The sequence below is a fragment of the Geotrypetes seraphini genome, chromosome 5, assembly GCF_902459505.1.
Source record: "Geotrypetes seraphini chromosome 5, aGeoSer1.1, whole genome shotgun sequence".
Lineage (NCBI taxonomy): Eukaryota > Metazoa > Chordata > Amphibia > Gymnophiona > Dermophiidae > Geotrypetes > Geotrypetes seraphini.
In genome coordinates, this window is record NC_047088.1 from 235,942,480 (window position 1) to 235,970,267 (window position 27,788).

At 45.6% G+C, this 27,788-nt stretch overlaps 1 protein-coding gene across 1 annotated transcript in view; it reads left to right on the plus strand.

Annotated features, from left to right (window-relative positions):
* Positions 1-2,724: 2,724 nt before the first annotated feature.
* LCT (lactase) overlaps positions 2,725-27,788 on the plus strand; it is an 82,227-nt gene continuing 57,163 nt past the window's right edge. Inside the window, exons 1-3 of the mRNA XM_033947261.1 lie at positions 2,725-2,803; positions 15,362-15,467; positions 26,035-26,113. Of these exons, the coding sequence (XP_033803152.1) occupies positions 2,789-2,803; positions 15,362-15,467; positions 26,035-26,113 (200 nt within the window). The 5' untranslated portion in view covers positions 2,725-2,788. The remainder of the gene's footprint in view (positions 2,804-15,361; positions 15,468-26,034; positions 26,114-27,788) is intronic.

Genomic DNA, 27,788 nt, shown 5'->3' on the forward strand with positions numbered 1-27,788 from the left:
AGTCAAATTTTGCAATTTACCAATTTAAAACATGAAAACACAGAATTTTCATCTTTTCATTCTTATAGACATAAAAAAGCAACATATGAATCACAATTAACAACATGTATTTATATTGAAGTTATGCAAAGATAACCACAGAAGATTTAGAAGTGAATAGTTTTATGAGATTTGTGATTATATTGTAAGTCTCTTTCACAAATCATCCCCCAGATGTAGTCTGTCATCATGGTCTTGTTATATTATCCTTGGTAGTGGTGTTCAAAATCTAGTCTAACCTGGTGGAAGTGCTTACCTCTCTCCCCTGAATCTGCTCTCATGTTCTCCTTGAACACCTCAAGATGAGCATCAAGGACATGGACTTTGAGAGATATCCTACAGCCCATTTTACTGTAATTCTTCACCAGTTCTCAAACAACTCCATGTAGTTTTCGGCCTTGTGATTGCCCAGGAAGCTAAAAACCACTGCAAAAAAGCTGTTTCGTGCCACTTTCATCTTCCTTGTTAGCTTCTTGGGAAATTCCTTGCACTCTAGTGTAATTTTTTGAGTTTTGTGCTTTGTGTTTTTGTATTGTCTAATCTATTTTGGGTCCCGGGTTATGGCCTTGGAGGCAGTGTGAAGTAAATTAACAAGAAAGCAGCCAGGGATGGTATGGAAAAGACATAATATAAGAATAAGCTTATTACAAATTACATTACATTACATTACATTAGTGATTTCTATTCCGCTTGTACCTTGCGGTTCAAAGCGGATTACATAAGAAGAAGCTGGACATTTCCAGGAGGGTACATGACATTTAGGGTAAGACATAGTAACAGAATGAGTATAGTCTTAGTAACATTGGATGCATAGAGCATATATTAGTTGCATATATTAGCATATATTAGTTGCAAAACATCCTCAGTGTGTGGGTGTCTATGTCCTGCCTGAATGAATGAGGTTAGGGGTCAGAATGTGTATGTGTCAAAGAGCAGAATGAATGAATGTCCTGGTGTGTCTGAATGATAGCTGTAGAAGTGTGAAAGGCTGAAGGAAGAAGAGAGAAGAGGGGACAGGGGTTTAAATCCTGTCTTTATAGATTTCAGTTTGCTCTAAAAATAGTATCTTCCAGTATCTGGCTGTATTCTTTTTGTTTGTCCAAGCACCAAGCCCAAAAGACTTTTGTTGGCCTTAAGTACTGGTCTTAACATATTTTCCAGTATCTCTCTGTGTCACAATTTGGTATTTGTTTGAAACAATGGCCCTCTATTGACAGGGAGCACCTGACTTTATTATCTTTTGAACATCCAGTGGCATTCTGAGTAAAAAAAATATTTTGTTAGACTGAATGGACAGAAGACATTCAGTCTATCTTCACTAACATTCCCAGGGTTAGCAAGAGTCATATTGTTTTAATATCCCAGAATCCTTTGCTTGTACTCTGGACCTGTCAGCACACGAATGCTGACATCTAGGATCTTCTTTATCTGTGCTCCAATGAAGATACCGGCTTTGGCCTTTGCCTCAGACAGATTAGGAAAGATGTCTTAAAGGTACTTGAAGGCTGCTAATTCCTTATCTAGAGCTCTGAAAAATTGTTTCATTAGGCCCAATTTGATGTGCAGTGGTGGCAAGATCTGAGGCAACATAAATTTTCCAAAGGAAGATAATAATAAAGGTCTGATTGACTCATTTGACCAGAGAACTAGATTGAGGACATATGTTGGTGTCCTCAATCTCAATATGGATGTTGGGACCTTCCACAGCAGTCTCACAAGACTGCCATGGGAAGTCTCAGCAGCTGTTTTAAAGTAGTGGCTGCAATGGCAATGGGCAGAGCAGTGGATAGGAAAGAATGGGGTTCTTTTCTGTCCTCATAGAGGCCATTAGACCACCAGGGCTTGTTAAAGTAGGCCTAAGGAGAGCCTAATGATTCATAGAATGGAATGGGGGTGGAATCTTCTGCCATGGGGTGGGGGTGAGGGGGGAACAGACATGAATTTTCATTTTTGGCTTCAGTTCTGGATGAAACTGAGCCACAGATTTCAACTGCGGAATCAGTTTTGGCCAGAACCAAAACCATCAGTTTTGGTTGTCCTCTAGTTCTGTTTCCCAGCAGGCATTTTTCTGAAATATGGGCCATGCTGGGTCCTTCAGCAAACTTTGCTTCCTCAGTCCTAAGACTCTGCCTGTTTGTCTCATCCAGGATCTACTACACTTCATATTTGGTGTTGCCTGGTTTTGCTGCTGTTTTTTTTCTGGCCTGCTTGCTATGCATAGAAAAAGATCAACAGACAGTATGTGATAGGTGGTTCCTTTCTTTCGAACCAGCTTGTAATTCTATACTTCCTTCATCGGAGCCGTTCAGAATGGATCAGGCACATGCTAACCTGAGGAATGGGGTTATAGCCTTCAAAAGCTTGTCACAAATATATGAAGTGTAATAAAGAGGCATCTTCTACAACTTTATGGTTGACCTTTATTTCTAGGGTAAGAGCCACAAATTGATGGTATTTTCCCTCAAACCATGTCAGATATTTTCAATCACATATCTATCGTCCTTATCCGTGTCAGTGACGAGAAGAGCTATGTCAGATTTCTGTGCCACGCCAGTCTGTCTGCTGCCCAAAACTCCTTATATGCTTCCAGCCCTGTTATCCTTTGATTGTTACTTTTAAGAAAGTAAAAGTTTGAAAAGGTAGCAAAAGAAACTTACATTGTCTGTTTGCATGTTTCCAGGAATCGGTAGATTTTTTAGCACTCAACCTGCATTACAACTGTAAAAACGAAGATGGATTTCAAAGAAAGATGAAGATATTGCAGGTACTCTACTGACTGTGCACTGTTCTATTATGAGTTTTATTAGTTGTGAATTAAAATTTAAATTATGGTATTATATTATAATAGTAGGTGAATACATAGGAAAGGTACAATTGATAAAATGATACCATGGATGTAGAAAGCAATAAAGATCCAAATATTAAACATTTGATACATTACTTGCCATAAATACATTCGAACCACACCAGAGGAAATGGGTTCATAGATAAAACCGCCGAAGACAAAGGCGCGCGCCGACAACTGAGCGCAAGACGGAAGCGTGCGCCAAAGAAAAAGAGTGTTTTTAGAGGCTCCGACGGGGGGTTTTGTTGGGGAACCCCCCCACATTTTACTTAATACAGATCGCGGCGGCGTTGTGGGGGGTTTGGGGGGTTGTAACCCCCCTCATTATACTGGAAACTTAACTGTGTCCCTGTTTTTTAGGGAAAAAGTGAAGTTTTCAGTAAAATGTGGGGGGTTACAACCCCCCAAACCCCCCACAATGCCCCCACAACGCGGCGCGATCTGTATAAAGTAAAGTGGGGGGTTCCTCCCCCACACCCCCCGTCGGAGCCCTTTAAAACAGTCATTTTCTTTGGCGCGCGGCTCCACGTTGCGCTCAGTTGTCTGCGCGCGCCTTTGTCCCGGAGCGCTTTTGACCTGACACCGAGGAAATGTGCTCATTGGCAGACTGGATGGATCATGAGGGTCTTTTTTTCTGCCATCATCTACTGCCTGTGTGTTCTTACGTTCTCTGATGAACAATAAACATTTCCTGGGGGGGCAAATGCATTTGTTACACTCATTGTAGCCAAACATGACCACAACACTTGCATAACTATATAAGACCACAGAGCAGAACTATTAGCAAATTCTGGTAACTTTATTATAAAACTCACTGTCGCACATATGGTAACTTCAACAACTCCACTTAAGGCCTGGATCTAGAAACCAAGAAACAGTGACAAAGTAACTGAAGTGTTGCCTGATAAGCAGCTTTGATTGTATTGTAAAGGAAAGTGTGGTGTACTGGTTGGAGCTACAGCCTCAGCACCCTGAGGTTTCGGGTTCAAATCCTATGCTGCTCCTTGTGACCGTGGGCAAGTCACTTAATCTTCCACTGCCCCAGGTACATTAGATAGATTGTGAACCCACCAGGATTGGTAGGGAAAATGCTTGAAGTACCTGTATGCAGACTGCTTTGAGTAAGGTTATAAAATTACACAAAGGCAGTGTACAAGTCCCAATCCATTTACATTTTGAAACAGCTTTTGTTGGGCAACATGGTATATCAAATTGAATAAATCCAAACCAGTCCGATATATTTACAATTAATAGGATCAGCTGGTCTTCCTTCAAAGTGTGCTGGGAGAGGGACATGCCTAAGAATATTGATATGGTTTCTGCAGCGGTGTACCTAGCATATGTGACACCCGGGGCCCATCATTTTTTGACACCCCCCCCCCCATCTACATCAAAAATATGATTTTTAGTAACAATCCACATATCGCGCAACAAGAGTGTACCTAGGAAAAGGCAGCATCTTAAACACTGCAGTGAGCACTAGAACACCAACACATACATTGTAAAACTAAACAAGCCAGATCCCGCACAGTCAATTGATCCTGTAGTCAATGCCAACTGAAAACTATGTCCTTTTCATATACACAGAACAGAGATACACCCTCACCCAATATGGAATAATCATAAGCTAAAAATAGAAATATGTAAACAAAAGTTAAACTGAACCGCCAAGAAACCAGACTCTGCATACAATGCAACACCACAAAAACAGAGACACATGTCCTCTAATACTGTGCAAAACATAAAGACAGTAGATGTAAATTTGAAAAAACTGATACATAACAATCACCACTTTACAAATTAACAAATAAAAATAAAACAAATAATGAGAAATAAGAAGATACCATTTTATTGGACTAATCCATTTTTCAATTAGCTTTCAGAGGCCAAATCTTTTTTCAGAACAGTACAGTATACTGCTGTTATGGTATCCTGTCCTGAGGAAAGAGGTTTAGTCCAAAAAATTACCTTATTTCCATTTCCTATTTATAAACTTTTATCAATACAGTTACAATACAACTTGATTCTAAGTAAAGCAACAAAAAAATCTTTCTACCTTTTGTCATTTCTGCTTTAACCATCTTCTCTTTGCTCTCTTCTTTCTATACAGCGTTTGTCCTCTCTCCCTTCCATGCAACATCTGCCCTCTCTTTGCCCCTTCCACCCAGCTTCTGCCCTCTCTCTACCCCTTCCATCTACTGCCCACACTCTCTCTGCCCCTTCCATCTACTGTCCACCCTCTCTCTCTTTTCCATATGGCATCTTCCCTCTTTCTATATCCCTTCAATAAACTGTATATCTGGGTCCCTTCTCTCCTTTGCACATGATTCATTTCAGCTTCACCCCCTCTCCATTTTTCTGTCTCCACTCCCTCCCCTATGCTTTGGCATCTCTCTCTTTCTCTTCTCCTTTCCTTCTTCCTTCCCACTCCACACAATGGTGTGGTATCTCTATTTCCTTCCCTTTCCTCATGCCATGGCATCTCTTCCTCCCCCTCCATGGTCTGGTATCTCCTTTCCTTTTTTCCTTTTCCTCCCTTCCATGGACTTGGCATCTCTGGTTCCTCTCCTTTGTCTTCCTTCCCTCTCTCTCCCCAATTGGGTGCTGCAGCAGCAGCATTTCTCTCCTCCCTTCCCTGTGCAGCAGCAGCATTTCTCCTCCCCCTTGCCTATGCAGCATTTCTTCTCCTCCTTGCCTGTGCAGTAGTAGCATTTCTCTCCCCCTTGCCTGTGCAGCATTTCTCCCCCCTTCCCTGTGCAGCAGCAGCATTTCTCCCTCCCCTTGCCTTTGCAGCATTTCTCCCCCCTTGCCTGTGCAGTATTTCTACCCTCCCCCCCTTCCCTGTGCAGCATTTCTATCCTCTTCCCCTTTCCTGCCCAGCATTTCTACCCTTCCCTGCCCAGCATGTCTGGCCGGTTCCCCTGCTGAAAGCCGCGGGCATCTACACCTCACTGATCCGTGGCTGTGTTGGAAGCCTTCTCTCTGATATCAGAGAGAATGCTTCCGACGCAGCCATGGATCGCGTGAGAAGCAGACGCCCGTGGCTTTCAGCAGGGGAGCCGGCCAGAAGCTGAGCAACGCCAGTGAGCACCCGCGGACACCCCTGTTTACTACCACTGCTGCTGGTTAAGGAAAAGGCAGCAGCGGCAGAATAGGGAGGGTGGCCAGCTGTGCACCCCCTTGGGGTGTGCACCCGGGGCGGACCATCCCCCCCACCCTTGGTACGCCACTGGGTTTCTGACGAATGTGTTTCCCAGCCTGCTGGATTCTCCTTCCCCTTGGATCATGAACCAGGAGCTCAGATGTAAGATAAAGGACTGTGCCACTGATCAAAGGCACCTCTCATCACTCAGATGAAGAATCTGGTTTTGCTCCACTGTCCAAGCCTGCAGAATTATTTGCTCAACTGTGGGAGACAGTTCTTGCACTGATCTTGAGATTATATTTATTTTATTATTTATAGACCACTTATAGCCTAAGGGCTCCTTTTACAAAGCAATGCTAGGGCATTAACGCGCGGAATAGCGAGTGCGCTAGCCGCTACTGCCTCCTTTTGAGCAAGCGGTAGATTTTTGGCTAGCGCGCACTATAGCATGTGCTAATCCGGTGCATGCGCACCTTTGTAAAAGGAGCCCTAAGTTTACATTTAGGTACTCAAGTCTATCTCCCTATCTGTCCTGGTGGGCTCACAGTCTGACTAACGTACCTGGGATTAATGGAGTGTTAAGTGACTTGCCCAGGGTCACAAGGAGCAGCGCTAGGCTTGAACCTGCAACCTCAGATTGCTGAGGCTGTAGCCCTAACCACTAGGCCACTCACTCCTCCATGAGACCAGCCTGCCTGCTTTCTGTATTTCATCATCAAATGCACACAAACGGCAACACTTAGTTCAAATAAAATACAATTTTAAAACCTTAAGAATCATCAAGCAAAATCATAAGGAAAAAAAAATAGCTCTTCAAGGCCTTTCTAAACAAGAGAAATGATATATTCTCGTAGTTTATTCTACCCCACAGCAGCAGCCTGCCTTAAGGACTTCTTCCTCCATCTCTTTTTTCCCCCAAACAAATTTATCTGAGATGATAAATAAGTTTCTCTGTGAGGAATATAAACCCCCCCCCCCCCCTGGAGTATAAATCTGTATGAGGGCGCATAATAGCAGGGAAACTCAAAACTCTAACATTGTAAAAGTAAAAAGCAATGTCTTAAAAATATCCCACTTCCTTATAGGCAGCCAATGTAACTGATCCAGAGATCTGTTAAGTAGACTATAAGCTCTTCTGAGCAGGGACCGTGTCTTGAATGTTCTAATGTACAGCACTGCGTACATCTAGCAGCACTAAAGAAATGATGACGATTAGATGCATTTGTTCTCAGCTTGGAAAAGAGACAGCTGAGGGGAGATATAACTGAACGGGTACAAGTGGATCGATTTTTCACTCCGTCAAAAATTACAAAGATTAGGGGACACTCGATGAAAATACTTTTATGTTTAAATATGTTTATTAAGATTTTACAATAAAGAACAGCAAAAATATGAGCAACGTAACCGTACCAACACTCCCCCTCCCCCCCCCACCTCCCACCTCCCACCCTCCCACCCCCAATCCCCAATACACAAATGCGAAACAAAGCAAAACAACCATCTTCCAGAGAAAGATATATCATGGGTTTAGCAAATTACTTCGAGCTCTATGTGATAAAGTAAGCCAAAATGGCTCCCAAATGGAGCAGTAAGTGCGTCCCCTAGGAGAGTCCAGCGTGTGTATAAACAAGCGCTCCATAGATGCCTGCTGAAGCATAAGAATCCGCCAGTGGGATAAGGTTGGTGATTCAGGTACAATCCAGCAATGTAGAATAGTTTTTTTTCCAAGCAACAAGGCCCTCTCCAAAAAACCCCGAAATCCTTTAGGAGATGATCTAGGTAAATGGTCTAAAGTGAAGAGCAGTTCGGGGCCCTGGAGGTAAGTATGATGCCACATGTTGGTGATATGACGTTGTAGTTGAGTCCAAAAGCCCTGAATTCGAGGGCAAGTCCAGTATTGATGTCCTAAAGATGCCTGAGGTTGGTGGCATTTGAGACAAGTATCTGTAGAGCATAGTTTAACTTTATGAAGATAAACCGGAGACCGGTGAAGTCGAAGAAAAAATTTATAGTTCATCTCAATCAAAGCAACAGATGTTGTGAGAACCAATATTCTTTTGAGACCAGTTTGTATTTGTAGTCCAGTAATCGCACAAGATAAATCTCGAGACCAAAGAGCAGCATAATGATCATAAGAGATAGGTCCCAGGCTCTCCCGAAGATATCGAATATGGTACCGCAATGGAATCTGGTCTTGAGCTGACAAACATAAGGCTTCCGATAGAGCCTCTCTACTATGGTTGGTAAGACCTGTCCTCTGAAGAGACCGCACATAGGAAACCATCTGAGAATACGCTAACCAATCTCCAGGCTTCCATTGATAATCCGCTTGCATCACTGGAAATGATGGCACAACACCCTGCGAAGTAACCACCTGAAAAATGTATTGAAGATTAGTAGTTCTCCATATGGAAAGAGGGTATCTAGAAGTTCCCGGAGGAAAGTCCTTATTGTCTAGAAAAGGCAGGTAAGCCGTAGCAGTAGTTGGTATATTCAAAGACTTGCATAACCTCCTCCACACCTGGCGAAGAGGAATAATAAACATACCCCCACCATACCCACTCGGAAGGTGACGAGTATGAAGCAAATAACTGAAGTGGTATGGGTCACAAAGCGTGAGCTCCGTAGCAGTCGCAGAAAAGTAGCGAGTGCCCCGGAACCAGTCATTTAAGTGACGCATTTGACACGCTTGCGAAATCAAGCGCAAGTTCTGCAATCCCAAACCCCCTTGTGATTTGGGAAGCATCAAGACACGTAATGCCAGTCTTGCGCGCTTCCCATTCCACAAGAAAGATGTCAGGCTCTTGTTCACTAATTTATCATGTTTAATAGACAACAAGATCGGAAGCATTTGAAGCACATAAAGCCACTGAGGCACCAAAACCATATTATACAGAGCAATTCTGCCCATCAGAGACAACGGAAATTCCCTCCAAAGTTGCAATTTTTGCTGTGTAAGAGTCAGGAGGGGCAAGACATTCAGTGTGTACAGTCTAGTGAGGTCCATAGGTATCTTAATCCCCAAGTAGGTCAAATGGTCAGTCGCCCACCGTAGGGGAAAGTCTCCCATCCAGGTGCCAGGGACCTCCCCAGACAAAGGCAAAACTATTGATTTTTGGGTATTTAGAATCAGCCCCGAATATAAACTAAACTCATCTAAGATGGCTAAGGCCCTGGTCAAGGACGACTGAGGAGAAGATAAAGTCAACATAATATCATCCGCAAAGGCTAAGACGCGTAACTGAGAGTTCCCCTCCGGGAGGCCACTCAATTCATCATCGTTCAGTAAAGTACGTAAAAATGGATCTAAATACAGCAAAAACAAGAGGGGAGATAGAGGGCTCCCTTGACGCGTACCTCGAAGTATGGGAAAGGACTCCGTCTTAGTGCCATTGACCAAGACGCTCGCCGTTGGAGACGAGTATAACAATCGTATCATTTGTTGGAACCAACCCGTTATCCCCATATGGGTGAGAACCGCGAACAGGTAATGCCAGTTGACCTGGTCGAAAGCCTTGGCGGCGTCTAGGCTAACCAGGATACCGGCAGTGTGTGTAGCTTGGGATCTATGAATAGCCGTCAACAGCCGTCTAACATTCAAAACCGAGTGCCGGTGTTTCACAAAACCCACCTGTTCCGGAGTAATTAGCTGAGGAAGGAAGGTCGCCAACCGATTAGCTAACACTTTGTCTAGAATTTTTATATCCACGTTTATGAGGGATATTGGGCGATAAGATTCTACTTCAAACTCCGGCTTACCGGGTTTCGGAATTAATGTAACATAAGCGTGATTGGAACCCACCGGAAATGCACCCTCAGCCAACGCCTGTGTGTAGTATGCCTCCAATGGGCCACAGATGTGTGGAAACAGAGCCTTGTAGAACTCCGGGGAAAACCCGTCCGGACCTGGGGCCGTGCGGTTCCTCAGCTGTTTAACAGCTGATTGCAATTCTTTCCCCTGTATGGGCCTATTCAGTGCTGCACGCATAGGAGAGGACAGACGCGGCATACCTGCGTCCTCCAAATAGTCCTGCGCCTCAGGCCCCCCCCTCTCCCTCAACAGAAGAGTAGAATTGTTTATAATGACGATAAAAGCAATCAGCTATATCCCCCGTTTTGGTAACCTTTGTGCCATCTGGCAAATGCAAACAGGGGATATAGCGATTAGAACGTTTAGGTTTGGTCAGGGCAGCCAGCAATCTACCAGGCTTATTCCCATGTTTATAATAACTAAATTTGGTGTAGTACAATGATTTCTTTGCGCGGTCATGTAACATCGTATTGAGAGCATTTTGTGCGGATGCTAACTGCTCACCAGAACTAAGCGTAGGTCGACGTAAATGTTGCCGCTTAAGTGTCACACATTCCCGCTCCAGTCGTACTATACCCTGTGCTATTCTTTTCCTGTGGGCAACCACATAGGCAATAACATCCCCCCGGAGAACCGACTTAGCCGCCTCCCAGAATAAGAGTGGCGTCTCTCGATGTTGCGCGTTAAAACAAAGATAGTCTTCCCATTTTCCAGTAATATAGTTAACAAAGTCCGGGTTATCTATTAAATAAGATGGGAAACGCCAACCCCCAAACCAAGGAGAGTCCCCCAAGAGGACATCAATCCACACTGGGCAATGATCCGAAACCGAAAGAGGGCCAATTTCTGAGGCATCAATCAATGAAAAGGAACCCCGAGAAATCAAAATATAATCAAGTCTAGAATAAGTCCGATGAGCTCTGGACTGATGGGTGAAATCCCTCTCTTGAGGATGGAGTAGCCTCCATGGGTCGAGCAACTCCAACGCTTCACATATGTAAGGAATGCCTCTACCCATGGCGGTTCTCTGTATCGATCCCGGGCCTGACCTGTCCTGAGCATTATCCAGTACCTGATTAAAGTCTCCCAGGACCAGCAAAGGATGGGTTTGGTCCCTTTTACCTATTCGAACCAGGGTCTTAAAAAATTTGTGGTCGTATTGGTTCGGACCATATACCATTAATACATTAAACACTTGTTCAGACATAGTCACTCTGCAGTAAAGAATCCGACCCAAAGTATCTGCAAAAAGCTGTTCAATCTTCCCCGGAAATCCCTTCCGAACCAATAGCACCACCCCTGCATGTTTAGTGGAGGAGGACGAGTGAAAGATCTGGCCAACCCATCCCTTCAACAGTTTGGCATGTTCTGTGCTAGACAATCTGGTCTCTTGCAAACAAGCAAGATCCGCCCTGTGGTGCTGTAATCTACTCAGGATCTTGGTACGTTTCACAGGGGACGTAATACCTCCCACGTTCCAAGATAGCAACCGGAATGTCTTACCACACACCAGGGCCACAGAAGCAAACCTGCCACCAATACAATTCCCGTGGGCCCCCGGGTGCCCAGCCTTCACCCAGGAGACAACCGGAAACAATGAACCATGTTAACCCATAGGAAAAAGCAAACAGTCTAAATAAACATCCTCTGGAAGTTAAAACAAAAGCATCTGTGTCCAAAGCCCCCATTCCCTTACCCACCCCCCCTCCCCTCCCACCCTTCCCCCTTCCCCCCAGCATCCCTATATCCCCCCTTACCATCCCCGAAAACCCAAAGTCCTTCCAGCACCCGAAGGAACACTGGAGGATAGAGCACGGTTCTTGTGCCATCGGAACCTGTCCCTCTTTTAAACCAAAACATATTGTACAGTGCAGGAATAATAGTCAGCACTCCAAGTAACCCTGAAAACAGCAAACATGAATAACATACAAAAGGAAATATTGCTCAGGTGGGAGGAGGTGTAGTAGAGCCCAAGCGGTTGACAAAATCCCCAGCCAATGTGTCCGAGTCAAATACATGCCATTTACCATCGAGGTATATTTTCAAAATTGCAGGATACAAGAACAGAAAACGGCATTTAAGATCCGCCAGTTTCTTGCAGATAGGATAGAAAGTTTTTCTCCGTTCAGTCAGGGCCGATGAGTAATCTTGACCAATCCGTATTGGAGCAGAGTCATAATGTAAGGTCTCCCGTTTCAAGCGAAATTCTCGCAAAATCTCAACTTTGTGCCGGTAATTATGCAGTTTCCCTATCACCACCCTGGGCCGCTGATCATTTCCAGCGCGAGGCCCGACTCTGTGGACGCGCTCGAAGCGAGCCGGGCCTAACGCTGCAGGCATAGGCAGTTCACTGGCTAACCAGGATTCCACAACAGATAGCAGCACTGAGTCAGAGACAGTCTCCGGGAAACCCATAAAACGCAAGTTACCCCTTCGGGACCTGTTTTCCAGGTCCTCAAGTTTATCCTGGTGTTGGCGTAATTGCGATTTCATGAGAGCCATTTCCGTGTCCACCCCTCGTGCCCCATCCTCTACTGTGGATACACGCTCCTCCAGAGCCGTAACTCGAGCTGAGTGATCTTCCAGGAGGGACTCCAGCTTGGTAAGTTGAGCAGACAGTTGCTCCATACAAGGTGTGAGGGCCTGGGCAATAAGCTGTTTGAGATCCGCGAGCGTCTCTGTAGAAAATTGCTTGAGCGCGCCACCCGAGGGTTCCGCCATCTTCTCCTCTGCCGGCCTGTTTTTGTCTTTTTCTTTATCTTTCTTTGCCGATTTGGACGACATTGCTTTGGGAGATTTCGCCAAAAATTTGTCCATAGACTGTCCCACCGATTCCTGTCAAAAATCGGCGTGGGTAATCGCTAATTCTCCTGCTATAAAGATTTCAGAGGGGCCAGGCTCCGGAGCAGGCAATGCAAGCTGCTTGCCCGTTCACAGCATCACGTGCTCTCTCCCTGAAAATACTTTTAAAAGCAATAGGAGGAAATATTTTTTCATTCAGAGAATAGTTAAGCACTGGAACGTATTGCCAGAGGTTGTAGTAAGAGCGGATAGCATAGCTTGTTTTAAGAAAGGTTTGGACAAGTTCCTGGAGGAAAAGTCCATAGTCTGTTATTGAGAAAGACATGGGGGAAGCCATTGCTTGCCCTGGATCGGTAGCTACTCTTTGGGTTTGGGCTAGATTCTAGTGAGCTGAATTGGCCATCGTGAGAAACGGCTACTGGGCTTGATGGACCTTTGGTCTGACCCAGTAAGGCTATTCTTATGTTCTCCTTCTGCTCGTTTCTCCAGATTTAGGATTACCATATGGCTCCATAAAAAAGGAGACTGGATTGAGATATTTTCAGTGGAAGTAAAACCCGGGCATCTCAATCAGTCCTCCTGTTTCTGGAGTCACATGGTAACCCTATCCAGATTCCATATAGGGACCCCAAATTGTGCGCTCAACAAAATTAGCTAATAAGCCAATTAGTGCCAATAGTTGGGTGCTAATTGGCACCCAGCACCAATCTGAATTTCCATGCGCGTCTTGCTACACGCCATTGTATAATAATATGTGCCCAAATCCTAGGCACGTAACTCAAAAGGGGGCCTGACCATGGGAAGTACAATTCTGGAGGCCGCACCTTCAAAAAGATATAAAAAGGATGGAGTCGGTCCAGAGGAAGACTACTAAAATGGTATGCGGTCTTCGTCATAAGGCGTATGGGGACAGCCTTAAAGATCTCAATCTGTATACTTTGGAGGAAAAGCGGGAGAGGGGAGATATGATAGTCATTTAAGTACAGTGGTACTTTGGTTTACGAGCATAATTCGTTCCAGAAGCATGCTTGTAAACCAAAATACTCGAATATCAAAGCGAGTTTCCCCACAGGAAATAATGGAAACTCGCTTTGATATGTCCCCCCCCAAGGCCAGCGGCGCTGCTCCCCCCCCCCCCAAGAACCGGCATTACTCCCCCCGCTCATGAAGGCCCCCCTCGCATGATCCACCATTCCCCCCGCTCGTTTCGCCCCCCCCCAACGATCTGGCGGAGCCCCTCCGTTCACGTCGCGCCCCCTCCCCACCGTGATCCGGCATCCCCCAGGCATCCACCCACCCACCTGATCACATCTGCGCATGCTGAGGGCCTTCGGGTTCCCATTCTCTCTGAGATTCTCGGATCTCCAAGAATCTCAGAGAGAATGGGAACCCGAAGGCTTTGAGCATGCGCAGATGCTCAAGGCCCAGCGCGAAGGAGGCAGATCTTCGGGCACTGGCACCGACATGTCCTGTGCTTTGGTGCCGGTGCCGGTGCCAAACGGGAGTAAGAAATGTGATCGGGTGGGTTGGTGAATGCCTGGGGGATGCCGGATCGCGGCGGGGAGGGGGTGCGATGCAAGCGGAGGGTGCCGGATCGTGGGGGGAGGGTGCCGGATCGCGGGGAGGTGCTCGTAAATCGAGGCACACTCAGTTTCCGAGGTGCCGATTTTGCGAATGTTTTGCTCGTCTTGCAAAACAACTCGCAAACCGGTGCACTTGCAAACCGAGGTACCCCTGTACCTACATAATATAAATGTGCATGAGTCGAGTCTCTTTCATTTGAAAGGAAAATCTGCAATGAGAGGGCATAGGATGAAGTTAAAAGGTGATAGGCTCAGGAGTAATCTAAGAAAATACTTAGGTGGTGGAGACAGAGACTGTCTGTTTTAAAGGCAGCTTGGGATAGTCATGTGGGACCTCTTAAAGAGAGGAGGAGATAATGGTTGCTGTGGATGGGCAGACTGGATGGGCCATTTGGCCTTCTAGGTTTCTATTAGAATAATCTAAAGCAGGGGTTCTCAATCCAGTCCTCAGGACCTACCCAGTCAGTCAAGTTTTCAGGATACCCACAGATAAATTTGCAAACACCTTTTCCTCTCTATGCAGATTTATCTCATGCATATTCACTGTGGGTATCCTGAAAACCTAACTGGCTTGGTGTGTCCTGTGGAATGGGTTGAGAGCCACTAATCTAAAGAACAGAGAGGGAGTGCCTACACCTCTGATCTAAATAAATTTGCATCTAAATAGGGCCTCCGTTTCCTTACAAGATGCAATTTATAATACTCTTGTATTAATATCTGTGCTTTAGAACAGTACACCAGGCCAATCGGGTTTTCAGGCTAGCCCTAATGAATATGCATGAGAGAGATTTGCATATGATGGAAGTGATAGGCATGCAAATTTTGCTTCATGCATATTCATTAGGGCTAGCCTGAAAACCCAATTGGCCTGGTGTTCCTCCAGGACAGGGTTGGGAACCACTGCTTTAGAAGCCAAAGTGGAATCTCATATCAAAATATAGTACAAAGAAATAGTGATAGTGAAAGTGAAAGTGAAAATGAAGCAAAAAAAATGGCCCACTATTTAAGATTTGGGAAAACTTTGTAAATGTATGTCGGGGGAAAAAAAACAACTATAAAAAATAGCTGTTGATATTTGTTGGTGAGGTATAAATTTGCTCTGTCTTTATCGTAATGCCATATGTTTTTTTTAATAGGATGTCAACAAAAACCTTAAAGTTTTGGTCTTCAGTTTAAACCTCGAGAACTGTGCCTCCTCTGTGACAGAAAACAGATATATTCCAATATATCATGTTATTTCAGGTATGTGAAGTATTGGGAACATGAATGTGCCCGTGAAGTGAAATGTCAACCTAACCAGCAAACGCTGGAGGAACTACTTGTACTGGACAAAGTGGGGCATGAAGGTTTCGTTATTAGGAAGCGTTTAGTGCTCATTTTCCTTCAGCAACACGTTTACCAGGTGTGGGGGTCCCATTTTAGAAAGAACAAATATGTGAGGACAGGAACATCTACACAAGGAGGCTGTTAAAAGCAGAGATGAACGTGAAAATCAATCTAAAATATTTATTCATCCAATTTTCTATACCGTTCTCTCAGGGGAGCTCAAAACGGTTTACATTAACTTATTCAGGTACTCAAGCATTTTTCCCTGTCTGTCCTCGTAGCCTCACAATCTAGCTAATGTATCTAAACCCCACCCCCTCCCCAACAATGTGGGAGGAAAAATTTTGACAGCAGTGGCATCCACATGTAAATATTTCAAAATGGCAGATTACGCTTATAAGGCTAGATTCAGTAAATGGTGCTCAAAAATTAAAAAAATCGTTGCCAAACAATGGCGTGGCGAGGGTGAATGGTGCCCGGGGCAGCAGCGCCCCTCCCTCGCCCTCTTCTCTGCCCCCTGCTCCTTGCCAACCCCCCTCTGCCATGCGTGTGCTCCCCCTTCCCTTCCCCCTTCGCTTTTTAATTTTCCAGGTGCGAGCAGCCTCACGAACTTGCTGCCCATTTTGTGTCGGCTACCCCCTCTGACGCCACTTCCTAGGTGCGAGGCACAGAAGTGATGTCGGAGAAAGGCTTCGCCGACGTGGGCAGCAAGTTCATAATGCTGCTCGCAGAGGGACAATTAAAGAGGGATGAGGGAAGGGAAGGGACGCATGCATGTGGCGGGGGGGGATGGAGAAAAGGATTGGTGCTGGCGCTGTTAACAAGATTGCGCCCGGAACAGACCCCCCCCACTCCCCTTACTGCACCACTGATGCCAAACTGTGTTCTACAAAGGGCATTCCAAGATGGGGACCCGTTATAAACTAGTGCGTAATGCCGGAATCCATACCCAATTTTAAGCCCAAGCGTAAAGTAAAACTGGTTTTGGGCCCTTTTGACGTCTTGCTTCTGTTATAATGCTTTACCACAGCACATGGCACTGGGTGCCATATACAGAATTCCCTAGAAATTGTGCCTATGTTTAACAGGGTACTAGCGTGTGCAAATCATCAGATCTTCTACCATCCTCGCTACGCTCATGTTAGCCCTCTCCTTAAATCACTTCACTAGCTTCCTATCCACCTTCCTATTACTAATCTACAAGTATATTCATTCTGCTGCTCCTCAATATCTCTCCTTGCTTCTTTCTCCTTCTATACCTCCCAGAGAACTGCGTTCCTCAGATAAGCTGCTCTTAGCTTTACCCTTCTCCTCCACTGCCAATTCCAGACTTCGTTCCTTTCATCTAGCTGCCCCGTATGCCTGGAATAAACTACCTGAGTTTGTCCGCCACGCCCCTTTATCCAATCCAGGTGGTGGTGGTCTAAGGGCCAGATTCGCTAAACTCCCCTACTAATCCGATCTGGGTCCGATCCGTGGCCGGGGGGGGGGGGGGCTGATTCACGACGCGTCCTCATGCAAATGGGGACGATCGGAATCACGCCTCCAACCGACTGCACGGATCGCTGAATAGCGATCTTGACGCATGCGCAGGCCATCTGTAGATGGTCTGCGCATGCTTACAGAGCAGCGACCTTTTTTTTTTTTTAACTTTATTAAAACTTTGCGAGCCCGTGGTTATAACCCATGGGTTAAAACCATGGGCTCGTACTATGGGGAAGGCAAGGAGAAGCAGGGCAGCGATCAGGGCAGCAGCAGGGTGGCGAGACGGGGCAGAGAGCAGGAGATGCAGTCAGAAAGGATGTGAGCGATTGGTCCCCAGCAGTTGCTTGTTTCTTGATCGGCCAGCCCAGTCGGTGTTCTACTTTTTTGCTAGTGACTCGCTGCCTGCCTACTTTACATGCCGTTTCCTTTTTTTTGCCTTCCCTCCACTCAAGGGCACTCAGCGCAAAAAGATGTTTGATAACCTTCTGGTGACGCAAGCAGCAAAACTTAACCACTCCATCTCCAACTTGTTGACGGCAACGGGTGACTTCAAAACTTTTCGAAAATAAATCAAAACCCTACTTTTCAAAAAATGTATCCAGATATCTTAACCCAACCCTTCCCCCCCTCCTAGATAAATTCTCCCTCAAAACCTCCACTTAAATAATCTCTTCCTCCCCAAAACACCAGCCAAGTATTCAGATCCCTGAAATATAACGTAATCTTATTTGTACTCTAACTGTAATCTATTTGTTATATCACACAGTAACATACAGTCAATTTAATATCCAATTTGCAAGTTCTTCCAGAATTAATCCAGGTACCTCTCCTCCCTTGTAACCAAAAAAACCCCAAAAACCCCAAAACTGTTGTAACTTCACTGGAAATGTCCAGTTAGCTCTTTTGTAATCCGCCTTGAACTGCAAGGTATAGGCGGAATAGAAGTCCCTAATGTAATGTAAAGTAATGTAATGTTTCCCCTCATTTGCCTGCGCGGATCGGATCGGAGGATGATCGGCCACGAGGTTAGTGAATTGGGGTGGAGGAAAATCGGGTCGCAAAGTGGTTGGGATGCGATCGGTGTCCTTAGAGAATCTAGCCCCAAGTTATTTGAGGCCCTTTGGAAACTTAATATTAAGGCAGGCGGTTTTCAGTTTCAAGTTACCCAGAATAAGAAACTGAAATGAAAGTTGTATCATGAATCCTTTTCATATTCTGTGAGGGAATTAGCTAAATAGTAAGTTGTGGTGTAGCCTTCAATCCATAACCTTAGTCCCCACTGCCCTAGCCAGCAGATTAACCATTCCCCCTAATGTCTGTTTAGATTGTAAGCTCCTTCAGCAGAGACTGTCTCGTTTGTGACTGTGCACAGCACGGCGTGCATCTGGTAGCGCTATAGAAATATTTCAGAATAGTAGTAAGATTGGTATACATGTAGACATGGCAACAGGAATTATGTGCACATGCAAACATATGGTGAAATCCATGCAAGTTTTGGAACGGATTCCCAATTGTGGTTAAAGGGGGTTGTTACAGTCTCTTCCTCTGTAAACCGCTCCGAACTGCTTGTGGTATTGCGGTATATAAGAATAAAGTTATTATTATTATTACTGCGCCTGCCATAGGCTTTCTTTCACCAAATAAGTGACCACAAATTAGAAACAGAACTATGCAGACAAAACTGAACTGGAAACTCCAAGGAAGAGCCTGTATGTAGTGCAGCACCAGAGTAGCAGAAACACAGGAGAGTCTGGCGTAGTGGTTGGAGCTGCAGCCTGAGCACCCTGAGGTTGTGGGTTTAAATCCCACTCTGCTCCTTGTGACCCTGGGCAAATCACTTAATCCTCCACTGCCCTAGGTACATTAGATAGATTGTAAGCCCACCTGGGCAGGTAGGGAAAACGCTTGAGTACCTGATTTGTAACCCATTCTGATCCTCATTGGGAGGATGGGCTAAAAAATTAACCCCCTTTTTTTTACTAAGGTGAGCTAACTGATTAGCATGCGCTAAATGCTAACGCGTCCATAGACTAACATGCATGCGTTAGCGTTTAGCACGCGCTAATTGGTTAGTGCACCTTAGTAAAAGAGGGCCTAAATAAATAAGAAATGCATTTCTTTCTATACTGTGAAAAAAACAGCAAGATCCCAGCAGTAAAGTACCTTCACATTCTCAAAGCTGATATCATATTCCACACACTGGCTCAGGAGTGAAGTTCATTACTCTTATGGTATGCACTGAGACCAAACATTTTAAATACCTTGTTCTTTCGTTGGGTTGATTTTATGGGCGCCGACATAATAACACCTCCCCACAAAAACAAAAAAATAACGGGGTTCAATTGCCCCAGTAGTCAACTGGATGACTGCCTGAGGCCTAACACTTTACAGCATCCCAGTCAAGTGATTGTTTTTGCAGGGAAGTGGCTCTGCTTGCATTTGAACAACTTATTATTTAGCTAATTCCCTCATAGAATATTAAAAGGATTCATGATACAACTTTCATTTCAGTTTCATATTCTGGGCAACATGAAACTGAAAACTGCCTGACTTAAAATTAAGTTTCAAAGGGGCCTCAAATCACTTAGACCCTTAGACCACCACCACCTGGATTGGACAATTTACCCTGCTAGCACTTCAGTTTCTTTCACGTGTTCTTTTGTCAAATATATTTTATTGCTTTTTATGACAAAAGAAAAATACAAACACACAAGAATGCAATGTGTACAACAAAGCATCCCAACACATCCCAACTTCACCATATACCAGAGCTGCCCCCCCCACCCCCCCCCACCCCCAGTCCCCAATCTCTATACAGGAAAACACAAAATCCAGTCCAGTGCAGTCCCATCATAAGAACTCAAACATTCAATAAATGGCTACGTGCCCTAGGTTTCACAACGTGGAGGGCTATGTACGTCAACGCCCACAGTCTGGGAAATAAGATCCTAGACTTGGAAACAGAAATGAGGGATGCTGACCTGGATGTAGTGGCGATATCTGAGACCTGGCTCACAGACTCCCACGGGTAGGACATGGTCATACCAGGTTACAACTTGCTTCGCAGGGACAGGGAGGGTAAAATGGGAGGTGGTGTAGCATTATATACTAAAGATGACATTAAGGTCACCAGAATCACGGATGTACAGTACACTGGGGAATCCCTTTGGGTAAATTTGGCCAGAGGGAAGGACAAATGCCTGTATCTTGGCGTAGTATACAGACCCCCAAGACATCAAGATGACCTAGATAAGGAATTAATTGGAGATATAGAGAATATCACCTTGCGGGGTGACACAGTATTGGTAGGTGACTTCAACATGCCTGATGTGGATTGGGTCACACTTTCCTCTGCTTCCGGCAACAGCAGGAAGCTATTAAACTCTTTGAATGGAGCAAGACTCAGGCAACTGGTATCTGAACCAACAAGGGATCAGGCAATACTGGACCTAGTACTTACCAATGGGGAAAGTATCACAGAGGTCTCGGTGGGTGAAACTTTGGCCTCCAGTGACCACAATATGATATGGTTCAATCTCAGGAAAGGTTTCACAAAATCTACCTCAATGACCAAGGTTCTCAAATTCAAAGACACAAACTTCCAAGACATGGGAGACTTCGTTCACCAGGCGCTACAAAGCCAAACAGACACTGACAGCGTGGAAGAAATGTGGTCAACTCTGAAAGCCACCATACAGGAAGCAACAACCCGCTATGTTAAATCAGTAAGCAAACGGAACAGGAACAACAAGCCACAGTGGTTCTCTACGGAGATCTCGGACATCATCAAAGAGAAGAAAAAAGCATTCATCTCTTACAAACAATCAGGGACACAGGACTCTAGAGTAAAATATCTGGCCAAGTCAAGGGCCGTCAAAGCAGCAGTTAGGGAGGCCAAATTCCGCATGGAGGAGTCCCTAGCAAAGAACATCCAGAAAGGAGATAAATCTTTTTTTAGGTATATCAGTGACAGAAATAAGAACTCGGGAGGGATAGTACGTCTCAGAAAACCAGACGGAGACTATGTAGAAACGGACTCGGAAAAAGCCCAACTGTTAAATGAATACTTCTGCTCAGTCTTCACCCACGAGGCGCCGGGAATCGGCCCTCAGCCACAAACAAGGGTTAAATCAGTTGACCCGTTTAGTAATTTCAAGTTTACACCCAGCAGCGTCTATTGCGAGCTGTCAAAAATCAAGGTCAACAAGGCAATGGGGCCTGACAACCTACACCCTAGGGTGCTCAGGGAGTTGGGTGATGTCCTAGCGGAACCGCTGTCCGCGCTCTTCAATCTCTCCCTTAGTACAGGTAACATCCCGATGGACTGGAAGACAGCTAACGTCATCCCACTCCACAAGAAAGGCTCCAAGATGGAGATGGCAAATTACAGACCAGTGAGTCTCACATCGATAGTGAGCAAACTAATGGAAACCCTAATCAAACACCAATTGGATAGAATCATGGTAGAGGAGAAACTACGGGATCCCCGCCAACATGGATTTACTAAGGGGAGATCCTGCCAATCCAACCTTATCAGCTTCTTTGACTGGGTGACGAGGAAGCTGGATGCTGGTGAGTCCCTGGACATTGTCTACCTAGATTTCAGCAAGGCATTTGATAGCGTACCACACCGCAGGTTGCTAAGCAAGATGAGTTCTTTAGGTTTGGGCGACACATTGACAAATTGGGTTGGGAACTGGCTTGGAGGTAGGCTTCAGAGGGTGGTGGTGAATGGCACCCCCTCCGAAATGTCGGAGGTGATAAGTGGAGTGCCACAGGGCTCCGTCCTGGGCCCGATCTTGTTCAACATCTACATAAGAGACTTGACAGAAGGGCTCCGAGGAAGAATAACATTATTCGCCGATGATGCCAAGCTAAGCAATGTAGTGAACAAGAGCACAACAGACAACAATTCGATGGTAGATGATATGATGCATGATCTACTTCTACTGGAGCGCTGGTCTAGGTCCTGGCAACTCAGTTTCAATGCCAAAAAATGCAAAGTCATGCACCTGGGAAGCCGAAATCCATGCAAGATTTACACCCTAAATGGCGAGATCTTGACAAAAACTGAAGCAGAAAGAGACTTAGGGGTGATTGTCAGGGATGACATGAAGTCTGCAAACCAAGTTGAACAAGCTTCATCCAAAGCAAGGCAAATCATAGGTTGCATACGCAGGAGTTTCGTCAGCCGTAAACCTGAAGTCATTATGCCACTATATAGATCCATGGTGAGACCGCACCTGGAGTACTGTGTGCAATTTTGGAAGCCACATTACCGCAAGGATGTACTGAGACTGGAATCGGTCCAGAGAATGGCCACCAGGATGGTCTCGGGACTCAAGGAGCTCCCATACGAGGAGCGGTTAGGGAAGTTGCAGCTCTACACACTCGAGGAACGTAGAGAGAGGGGAGATATGATCGAGACTTTCAAGTACCTCACGGGTCGCATCGAAGTGGAAGAGGATATATTCTTTTTCAAGGGTCCCGCGGCAACAAGGGGACATCAGTGGAAAATCAGGGGCGGGAAACTGCACGGTGACACTAGGAAGTTCTTCTTCACCGAAAGGGTGGTTGATCGCTGGAATAGTCTTCCACTTCAGGTTATTGAGGCCAGAAGCGTGCCAGATTTTAAGGCCAAATGGGACAAACATGTGGGATCTATCTGCAAAGATAGATAGGGAGGGTCATTGGAGTGGGCAGACTTGATGGGCCGTGGCCCTTATCTGCCGTCTATTTCTATGTTTCTATTTCTATGTTTCTTTAATGTATTCTTCATATTTTCACTTGTTTTCTTCTTCTTTTTTTCCTTATTAATTTTCTGTCTCCTCTGATTTTTATGAGGCCAATATTTAGCCAGCTGCACTGAGCATTTTTAAACACTGACTACTGTGGGCAGAATTAGGTCCTAATAGTCAATGTCAGGCCATGTCCAACCATCAGCAATGAATATACAGAACTGACCAGCCTGCCTGTTGCCACTGGGATTTATGCAGGTCCCAGCCAATATTCAAGGCAAAACCCTCATAATGATATTCGATATGCAGCCCCTCTTCATCTCTCTCTTCTTTCCATGATGGGCAAAGGCTCAAACCTATCATTTCAGTCCATGGAGGTCAAGTGGTCTTCAGGACAGTGGCAAAGCCAGACAGCCAATTTTTGGCAGACCTGAGCCCAAAGTGGGCAGACATCTCTTTCTCTCTCTCTCTCTTTCCCTCCCTTCCCCTCAGCCTGTGCAACAGATTCTCTCTCTCCCTCCCTTCCCACTCCCTCAGTAAATGCAGCAGATTCTCTCTCTCTTCCCACCTCCCCAGCCCGTTCTTCAGTTTGCCGATGGCTGACCGAGAAGCTTTCCCTCTGATGCAAAATGCAAACGCGTCAGAAGGAAGGCTTCTGGGTCAACCACTGGCAACATGTACAAACTGCTGCCGGTGACCTGTAGCTACTGGGTGGCCAGGCCTGAAACCACACTGAATAGGCAAGGCCTACACAGGCCCGCTCATGGCATAGCCCCTGATTCAGGGCAGAAGTGATTCCCAGGCCAACTTCAGCATCAAAATGGTTTCTGGGATATCTAGTGCCACTAGAGTTCACAGCAGCCTTTTTAATGCTGGAATTGGCCTGGCAGGAGTGAACTGGCCGTTGCTCCTACCTGAAGGCCACTTGACCACCAGGAACAGTAGGCCTTGGAGAGCCAGTTAACAGTGGGAAGCAGGGGCCTACAAGGGGGCCTTGTTCATTAGGGTAGGTTGGGAAGAAGGTGGTGCTTTGTTCTTTGGGGGAGAGGGCAGAAGGAGGGCCACTGTTCTTCAGGTAGGAGGGAGGGCACAAGCTGCTGCCAGCCAATATTCAGTGCTAGCACCTGCATAGCTAACCAAAGTAAGGATTGCTATTTATAGGGTTACCAGACGTTTGGATTCCCCAGACGGCTTTTCAAAATACAGCACGTTGTCCGGGTTTTGAAAAGCTTCTGGCAACGAGTGACTTCGGGAGGGCATTCGCACATGCAACATGTGTTGCATTCGTGCATGCAAAACAGTGACATCATGCACATGCGTGTGACATCATTGCGTCACACCAGCGCATGTGCGAATGCCATCCGACGTTGCTCATGTAGGTTGAGAGGGGACAGGATATGGGGGCAGGGATGGGGGTGGGCCTGGGGGCGAAATGAGCCATGGCCAGCCAGAATGGAGCAGGTCTGGGGGGCGGAGCCATGGGTCCAGATTTTCCATTTGGTAAATCTGGTAACCCTAGCTATTTATGCAGTCCTAGAAGCCAGGTCAGCTATGTGGGTACCGCACTGAATATATCCAGCACAGGCCTAACTTCCGGCTCCTTCCTAATTCCACTCCTGTAACGTCCCTCTCCCGTTTACTTTCCACATGGCCTGTTAAGTGATTCTGAATATCAGCAGCTGGCCAGCTGAGCATGATTTATGTAGGTGGGAATCTATCCTGCCTGCTTAAATCTCTTTTGAATATATCGAACTAGATATTTCCTTTTTTCGTATCCATTCTATTCTCTGGTACATATCTGTATAACTTTACACCTGCTATTTCATCAGCCTGACTTAGATAATTTGTTACAGATAATGTTGAATATCAACCCTACTTGGACAAGGTTTTGTCATGCCCCAGAAATATCCCTGGTAACGTCTTTTCTTAACCAGCCAAATTCTGTGCAGCTGACAACTTAGCAAGACAACACTTAACTGCTTGGCAGTGGAAGTACTCAATCTTGGGCTCTGTCAGCATGACATACGCTATGGGATTCATAATCAAAAAAACATAAAGATGTCCAAAAACCGTCATAAGTTAGGATGTCCAAGTGCCGATTTTCAAAGCCTACTTTCTGGACATCTAGTGAGGCGTTTTGCCCGCTGTGCATCTAGAGGTCTAGGGGGCATCTTGGGAGGCAGGTTAAAGGCGGGTTTTGTGTGAGCTTTGGGCAAGTTAGACTTTGGCATCTTGTAGCGAATCGAACCTTTCCCAGGACATTCTAGATGGAACTTAGACATTATGGGCTAAACCTGTTTTAGTAGTGTCTTAAGTGCCACAAAGGTACCCAAACTTACCAGATGACCACTAGAGGCATTAAGTAATGACCCCTCCCCCATACTCCCCCACTGGTCACTAACCCCCCAAAGATCTGAATGAAACAGTTCATACCTGTCTCTAGAACAGCAGCACTTGGTAAGGGATAGCCTAGTACAGCAGCACACAGGTGTCTTAAGTGGCCAGGTGGGTGGGCTAGTGAACCATAGAGAGGTGGTGCCAGACCCTTAAGGTACTCTAACCACAACATCTATGGTGTTAAGTATGAGCCCACCAAAACCCTACTATACTGACATATAGGTGCCATCTACAGCCATAAGGGCTATTGGGGTGGTAGACAGGTGGGTATAGTAGATTTGGAGAAAGTTTTGGAGGCTCACCAAAAATTATAAGGAGTATATGGTGAGATGTATATTTGGCATCCTTTATGTGAATTTCATAGTAGTGCCCTCTAATATGCCCTACTGCTCTGTTGGAATGTCTATGTGGACAGACCATTACAATGCTGGCCTCTCCCGCATCCAAATGGTCTGGGTTTGAACTTGGACATTTCTTGGGCATAAAGTTAGACGTCCAAGTAGGCAATTTAAAAAAAACAAGATTTTTGGACATCTAATGGTTCGCCTTTTGAAAATGGACATTTCTGAGCCTTCGATTTTTGACATCTTGCGGGAAATGCCCAAATCGTACTTGGATGTCATTTTCAAAAATGGCCCTCCATGAATATTGGACTTCTTAATCGTCTACTTTATGGATACCTGCTAGTAATGAAGAACATCTTTTAAAGTTACGAATCTCCTACAATATGCATTGGGACCTGCAAGTCCCAATATGTGATCAGCCAGGACGGATTTCAATATTTAATTATTTTAAATTTCTACCCCACTCTATCTACCATTCTGTTGACGTTCCTGTTTATTTTCTCATTTTTTGTCTTACAGCCATAATGAAGTACAATCTTTCACCTATGGGATATGATGTTAATGAATTCTTAAATGATTTGCCTACCAACAAAAAAAGGTACTGCACTGTACATATATATAAATATATATGCATACATACAGTATATATGTGTGTGTGTGTGCGCGCGCGTTACATTTGTTTCTTGCAACAGAGGCATTGGAGATGAAAATTTCTGGTTTTCAAACTTGTGAACAATAGCACCCATCCTTAAGGCTTCAACCCTAGCATGGCCAGTAGGAAAAAGGAGGTATTGATGCCCCGGTATAAGACTCTGGCGAGACCTCATTTAGAATATTGAGTACAATTCTAGAGACTGCACCTTTATAAAGATATAAAAAGGATGGAGTCGGTTCAGAAGAAGGCTACTAAAATGGTGCATGGTCTTCTGTAAAAAAGTATTTCCTTTGATTACTCCTGATCACCTCTTAACTTCACCCTGTGCTCTCTCATTCTTGAGCTTCCTTTCAAATGAGAGACTCGACTTATGTGCATTTATGCCACTTTGGTTTTTAAATGTCTCTATTATATTTCCCCTCTCTCACCTTTCCTCCAAAGGATGCATATTGAGATATTTAAGTCTACCCCATATGCCTTATGATGTAGACCACTGACCATTTTAGTAGCCTTCCTCTGGACTGACTCCATTTTGAAAGTATGGTTTCCATTCAGAGGTCTCATTTAGAGGTCTTTATAGACTAGATCACAGTTCTTCAACCGCCGGTCCGTGGACCGGTATCGGTCCGCAGAAAATTTCTGCCGGTCCGCACAGGGCCAGCGAGATCAAGTCGGCAGTTAAATTTCCTGCCGATTGCGGTTCCTCCCAACTGCGGTTCCTGCTGACTAATGTTCCTCCCAGCCTCAGGCGAACAAGACAGGCTGCCGACGTCGGGGCCTTCCCTCTGTGAGTCTCGCCTGTTCGGAAACAGGAAGTTGAAACAAAATAGGCGGGACTCAGAGAGTGAAGGTCCCGACGTCGGCAGCCTGTCTTGATTGCCACCCCTGCTGAATTGCTGAAGAGGGCTGCGGGGAAGTTGTGAGTAGAACGGAGAGAGCTGCAGATTCAGGTGGAGGTGGAGGGAGATGGTCAGCGTGTGCGAGCAAGATCCTGGGGAGCCTTCACAGTGGCTGTCTCCCCTCCCACCAGCTCTCCTATTTGCCAGGGCAGTGATTTACCGGCAACTTCCTGCAGGCAAGTACTGAGAGCTGCTGGAAGGGGAGACAGCCACTGTAGGAGGCAGGGAAGCTGCTGGATAAAGGGAGAGCTGTTACTGGACTTGGAGAGAGTTAGAAGGAGAGATGCTGCTGGGAGGGGAGGAGGGAAAGGGATGGGAAGAGAGTTAATGTTGGATAGAGGGAGGAGGGAAGGGAGAAGAAGGAGAGATGCTGCTGGAAGGGGAGGAGGGAAAGGGATGGGAAGAGAGTTAATGTTGGATAGAGAGAGGAGGGATGGGAGAAGAAGGAGAGATGCTGCTGGAAGGGGAGGAGGGAAAGGGATGGGAAGAGAGTTAATGTTGGATAGAGGGAGGAGGGAAGGGAGAAAGAAAAAAGGAAGGAAACAGCTGGCAGGGAGATTACAGGAGGGGAAGGGGGTCAGGGTGGAATGGAGAGATCAGATGAGGGAAAGGTGAGAGAGAGGAATGAGAAAGTAGAGAGACATTGATGCTGGAAAGGGAGTCAGCAGAGAAATGAGAGAGGGATAAAGATGCTAGATCTGGTGTAGGAGAGATAAAAA